The 6,691-nt window shown below is 36.3% G+C and overlaps 1 protein-coding gene and 1 pseudogene across 1 annotated transcript; both read left to right on the forward strand.

The window, feature by feature from the left end:
* The first annotated feature begins 511 nt into the window (after positions 1-511).
* LOC113782746 lies at positions 512-1,246 on the forward strand (annotated as a pseudogene).
* Positions 1,247-6,007: 4,761 nt separating this feature from the next.
* On the forward strand, positions 6,008-6,691 carry LOC113783651 (non-specific lipid-transfer protein A-like). Its single transcript, XM_027329846.1, has 2 exons — positions 6,008-6,442; positions 6,532-6,691. The coding sequence occupies exons 1-2, from the start codon at positions 6,078-6,080 to the stop codon at positions 6,536-6,538; spliced, it is 372 nt and encodes a 123-aa protein (XP_027185647.1). The 5' UTR covers positions 6,008-6,077; the 3' UTR covers positions 6,539-6,691.

Genomic DNA, 6,691 nt, shown 5'->3' on the forward strand with positions numbered 1-6,691 from the left:
ATCTTTGATTATTTTTCCACATCTGAATTTTACTTTGATTATTTCAAGACCTTGAAAATTATATTTACATTAAAGGAAACAAATATTCAACGTCTAGTAATCCTATATTTATCAAGCCAAATAATATTTTGGATTAATTAATTACGGTAAGACATACAGAATACTTGAATTGATTCAACTGTATATGGTTGTATGAATCTTTTACTAATTGGTTTGATGTTGTAATAATCTCTTAACATAGGCCAACGATTTCGGGACTCGGCACTCCTCTGATGCTTTTTGGTCGAACAAAGTGAGTACTCACTACTACAAAAATAGTCTTTAATGACACATCTATTATGACACTTTTAGAAAAATGTCATAATACAATCTTAATATGACATGCAATAGGAATGGTCATTAAAAAGAAAAAGAAAACACCATAACGATGTCGTAATGGCTGGAAACAGATTGAAAAAAAAAAACAGAAAATGCTGAAACTCTCCACTAAGACGCCTTTTTTTCAAAAAATTTGTAAGCCCTCCTCCAGAACCTACCTGATCTCAAGCTCTACTCTTTCATCCCCCAATATTTTCTCTCCGGATAAAACCAATCATTCCAATTGAAACATGTGATCTGGAGCGGAACAGCGCAGCAGTGTCAAAACACCCAAAATTACCAATCGGATCGCTGCAATAGAGAGAGAGAGCCCCCAATTCCGGAAAGCTCTTTCGATCGAATTTCCGATCAATTTTCTAGTTTGTAACCTAAAAGCGATCTTAATCTGAAGAAAAATGTCATCAACTTTTAGCGGCGATGAAATTGCTCCTTTTTTTGGCTTCCTCGGCGCGGCTGCCGCCCTTGTCTTCTCCTGTACGATCCCTAACCCTAACATAGATAACTACGTTTACATTTTTTTTTATCAAATTTCATGTCGATTTATGTTTTTCATTTTTCCAATTTATTATGGGAATTTAGGCATGGAAGCTGCTTATGGGACAACGAAGAGTGGGTAGGAGTGGAATCAATGGGGGTGATGCGGCCAGAGCTTGTGATGAAGTCGATCGTCCCGGTTGTTATGGCTGGTGTGCTGGGTATCTACGGTTTGATTATTGTTGTCGTCATCAGTACTGGAATTAATTCTAAGACCAAAGCTTATTACCTCTTTGATGGCTATGCACATCTTTCTTCTGGCTTGGCTTGCGGTCTCACTGGCCTTTCCGCGGGAATGGCCATCAGAATTGTCGGTGATGCTGGTATCAGGTAGTTTAACTTGTTTTTGTCCTGATTAAAGAGATGTATTGTCTATTTGTGTTGGTTCTTGCAGCTATTTTTTTGCTGATGTTTGTAAATTGTGCTTCTATTGGTTGGATATCTGTGTCTAACTAACTAACTTACATTTAGTTTAGGCCTTTTTTGTTTGAAACATATATCGGTTTCACTTTTTGGAGCTTGTTTCTGCTCATTTTGCTGGGATTTCAGGATAGAGTCCCTTGTAGAATAGTAGAGCTCATGAGAATACATGGTACTTCTAACAGATGTTATAAGGTACATGTTAGTATGGGATAAGCCTACTGCATCTGAGATTGTTTGACTCTAATTAGGGGCTTGTCTTCCTAGAAAACTATGTGAATGTGTTATGCATTTCTGGTCTCCATGTTTTATTGTAACTTTACTTCAGGGTTAATTCGCATTTCCATATTGTATTACTATTCGTGCTCCTTATCTTGTGGAATTTCTGGTTTTGTAATAAATCAGCCTGCTATTTATTGTTGCCTCTTGAATTTCACTAGAAACCTAAAGATCATGAAGTGAAGTATGGTAGTTGCCTTTTTGCATTTCAACCTGCATTAGATAGATGATTATTAATGAACTTCGGTAGCTGACAAACTAGTGGTTATGTTGACTTTCTAAACATAGTAGCTCTGTACCATTAGTAGACAAACATGTAGAGATCGTAAGCTGATGTGAAGAAACTTGATTTTGTTGCAAAGATGAAGGTAGTAAGTAAAATTATGAAACTATAATTACGAGAAACTGTCTCAAATGCCATTGTAAAGGGCATGTATTAAGTTAGAGGATCCAAGGGTCTTGGGTAGGCCTGACTTCCTCAATGCCCAGATTCTGCTACCCAATTGGCAAGCTCAATGTCAATGTCAGTGCCCAGATATGTTGCTCCTTATATTAAAGTACCTAATACTTTCCAGTTTCTTTGTATTTTAATATTTGTTTCATGAACCTACTTTTCAATGTAGTTGTGTTAAAAAATAAAAAAGAAGAACAAGAAGAAAGAAAGAAAGAGAGACTTGAATCTCTGATGCTTTACATAACTTAAAATATTCCTTATCATAAAATACTTATGGCAGGTAAACATGCAAAAAAGAAAAGTAAGTGTTATGAGGTTACTTTGAAGGACTACTCTTTAGTGATTGTGTCCTTCTATTGCTTGTTCCAACTGATAAACTTCTTGCTCTACTTATTACAACCTGTCAGTCACCTTTGAGTTGTAATTAGTAAAATAGTTTCCCACTCTTAGCATAGTCTTTAAACTTAGAACAGAAAAGCTTTTAGTTTGATTTTTGTTCATTTATGATTTATGATGAATCTCCTGGGCTCAGCAGTTATCATGCTGTTATGCACCATTAGTGATTTTCTGTATCTAACGTTACTTATTTTATGTCCACTATCAAGTGTGCTTCAGAATTTTTATGTTACTACTGCAGAGCAAATGCACCACAGCCAAAGCTTTTTTGTTGGGATTATCCTTTCTTCCCGAGCAGGCCAATCCAGAGCTGATTGAGAATTTTTATTCCAGTTTAACTTATAAGCTGGAATATTTTTGCTTGTCCACGTGTGGGGATCGGAGTTATGCTAGTCACGGAGTGGATTCTTTTTCTCTTATATTTGTTTGTGTTTATTATTCATCATCTCATTTGCCTGTGTGAATTGTAATTTGTCTTGTTTGGTTTACGACACTTGTAGGTGAATATTGAAGAAAACTAAAGCAACATTGGGTCAAGTGGCAGTTTTTTGAAGACATCTTCCTTACTTTGTAGTTGAGTTGCTGTTAAAGGTGTCCTTCATATGTACACGACTAATTTAAAATCATCTAAATTAGTATGTAATTTGTAGACACTTTTGGTGTGGATTTTTTGGATGATGTACTTTTGCTCAAGTTTGGATGATTGCATTGCTTCTTTTATATTATTGTACTAGCTACGTTACAATCCTTCAAAATTTAGGATCTGAGATGCTTGTGCAGCAGGATGAAATGTGATTTCTGACGTTAGATAATATGCAACAGGAAGTTGAAACACTTTAATTTGGATGCTATACTAACAAGTAGAAAATGTCATAAAGGCCTGATCTAGTTACTCTTCAAAAGTGTCATAATATTGCTATCTACTTATATTAAAAAAGTGTTGTGATATGTTATTGTACTCAAGCATTTCTTGTCATTATAAAGTGTCATAATAGGCATAAATAATGACATTTAATAATGTCATAATAATGATAAATTGGGACACGTAAAACTATCATAAACCTATCGTGACGCGAGAATGGACGACGCTTTCAGTAGAGCGTCATTATAGCCTAAACGTCATGACATAGATTTATAATGACGCTTTTGAATGTCATAAAAGGACACTTTTGTAGTAGTGACTCAAGCACCCTGGCTTTCGCGGCACCTCCTCCTGGTAAATCTCTAGATCCCAGGTTCGAGTCCCTGCACTGCTGGATTCCTCCGCGCACTTACCGTGCTTGGGTGGGGTTGGAGCGCCAAGGCTCGGGCCGCAGGGGATTAGTCGGGCCCCGTAAAGATTGACCCGGACACCCCTGTGTCGACAAAAAAAAAAAAAAAAAAAAACCACCCTGGTTTTCGAATACTTCAAGGTGAAAATGAATGCTTAGATGGTTCTTTCTATATTCTGAATTTAGATATAAATGAAAGAAACTGTTGTCCGTTTCTCCTATAAACTTTCATTCAAACTAAGGAAACGAATTTGTTTTTTTTTTTTTAATTTTTTCTCTTCTCTTGTTATTTTATCTTTCAAGTATTTTCATCTTGATCCCTTGTCTACAAGGATCCCTACCGTTTTCTTATTTGTCACTGCGAAAATTCCACAGCGACTCTGGAGCTTTGCGATCCTCCAGTTCTTGAATTTTCAGTTTTCTCTCTAATTGCAAAGTTAATTGGGACCATCAATGCCTTGATAAGTTCAAGTACGATATCTTAGACATAATTTCACCGCCAAAATAATTCCCTCGTTGAATTACATTTGTGGACATGGGGGACAATCAATTTGAAGCCACGCCACCACCGAAAAAGTAAATGTGTAGACCGTAGACCGTAGACCAATGCACGAAGAGGAGCTCTATATTAATCTTTTGCTGCAGAATGTTTTTAGTGCTTTTCCCACTGCTTCTAAGTCAAAAAGGTTGACCCATGGTGAAATTGTAGAAGAAGGATTGCAACGTGACACAAACACAAGCTGACTCATGATGGATCTTTTCCACACAAAAGATAATATCAATGCAATGTTATCAGACGGTTTATAAAAATTTCTATAAGTAGCTTATGATTACGAAAGCATATCTTATCTTCTAGTAGTAATCAAAATCAAACTCATTCAAAATTTTTTCCGACCAAAAAAAAATGCAGGGTGATTCGTAATCATCTGATACTATATAGGAGTAACTTATAATCAACTGTCATTTCAAGAATTTGTCAAGATGCTAAAAATATGGCTGATTTTTTCTTCAATTTTGTGGTCCACGAGTACAGTGGCTTGGCAAAAGCTCTTAAACTATTAACACAAGAAAAAGTTGGAAGAGGATTCCAAATTCTAATTGAAACTAAAGACATGTTTTTCTAGGGAAAAAAAGGTTATTTGGATGGCCTATTTTTGGTCTATTTTAGAAAAACAGAATTTGTTTAAAACACCATCTACGATGACACTCTAAAATATCTACAAGTTTTAGAAAAATATCAAAAAAATTTAAATAGAATGTCGGTGATAGAGATGGATACCAATAGTGAGTGACAGAGGTTGGTGGGTGGGACGAGGTAACTTTTGAAAAAGTAGAAGATGTTTTGAGTGTATTAGGCAAACACTAGCATTTTTTTTTTATAAACAATTATAGTAAATTGCAGTAAAGTTGTAGATAAATACTCAAAAAATGAAATTTCCGTTCCTAAACATATCAAATTTCGCAACAAATTCCAATTTGTAAAAGACCGTCAGCACGCTACCGAGTATTCAAATACTAATACGAGTACCAAGCAGTCAATTCCTCGTCTTCCTGAACAATATTTTTCGCTCGCATAGAAGTTATTAGAATAACCGCAAGCACACGCCACAAGGCACAGACCAGAAGGAAAGAATCAAAGCTGTAGGCACCAATCAAAATAAGTGTGCATTTATGCACGTAGCTAGCAAGCGTATTTGCATTATGAACAAGAAGGAATTGACCGGTTGCATATGTGTTGATGCCTTGATAGAGTGCCAATATGACGACAAATACAGCACGAAAATAATTCTCACCTTTTAATTATGCGGGCTCAGAGGAAATGTGCATAATGCCTCGTGACACATTCTCCACTATTTTATACATTGTTCTCTTTCTTAATTGGTTAATTTGGCGATCGATTACGGTATGAGATAAGTGACGTAAACATATATAAAAGCAAACAAATATACACTATGCAAACAAATTTGCAACAAATATACACTATCCAAACAAATTGGCTAGGAACATATATATATATATATATATATATAAAAGCAACTTTGTGTGGGGAAAAACTTTAAAACAATTATGGAATTCAAAAGTTGACAGTCAATACAGGAGAGAGTTGACTACAAGAACCCTTCTCCAACGGTGTAGACTTTAAACACCAAATTAAAAATTTTAGTTTCATGAAAAGAAAGAAAAATAATTAATTAACAACGTATTTTATCCTTTTATGCACTATAAATAGGCATCCATATGCCATCATATTGCTCATTGCAGTAGTTAACTAGCAGGAGTACTACTTAGCTTACACAGAAAAGTACTCCCATCTTTTCCAACTAGACATTAAGATATCGACTGAGATGGGAAAAAAAACCATACCCGATTCTTTTATAAGGTGGATGGGCATGGTGGTTTTGGCATTGGTTGTCAGCCCAGGCATAGCCACCAAGAGCGCATTCGACTGTCGAACCCTCCTGGGACTACTTGCTCCATGCCAACCTTTCTTCTTCTCTCACACCCGTTCGCCCAGTCCTGATTGCTGTGTTGGTGCACAGGCGCTGGGCATCATACTTGAGTCGTCGGAACCGAACATGAAATCTTCCTGCTATTGCTTGAAAGGGGCTGGAAGGCTGCACGCTGTCCCTCCTCCGGTAGTTAACCAATTTGTTTCATCCTGCAACATCCATATCAACATGACAATTGATCGCAACTTCAACTGTTCCATGTATGTGTTTGCTTCTTTCCTTTCAACCAAAGTTTTCATTTTTACTTATAGTAATTCATTTGCCCGACTTGAAATTTGGTGTTATGCAGATTCTAAATCACGACACGAATCCGCCAAAGGAAGGAAGAGTCACTCCTCGCCACCATGGTGGAAACATAGCATAAGAAAATGTTTCTTGCAAACTTTTAAGTCTTTTTGTATCGGTGTGGAACTTATTACTGTAGCAATAATGAAGCAGATGTTTCTTTA

This window comes from Coffea eugenioides, chromosome 9 (genome assembly GCF_003713205.1).
Source record: "Coffea eugenioides isolate CCC68of chromosome 9, Ceug_1.0, whole genome shotgun sequence".
Taxonomy (NCBI): Eukaryota; Viridiplantae; Streptophyta; class Magnoliopsida; order Gentianales; family Rubiaceae; genus Coffea; species Coffea eugenioides.

Excerpts from the sequence above, each read along its gene's own strand:
- LOC113783651 (XM_027329846.1), top strand. The coding sequence starts at position 6,078 with ATGGGAAAAAAAACCATACCCGATTCTTTTATAAGGTGGATGGGCATG.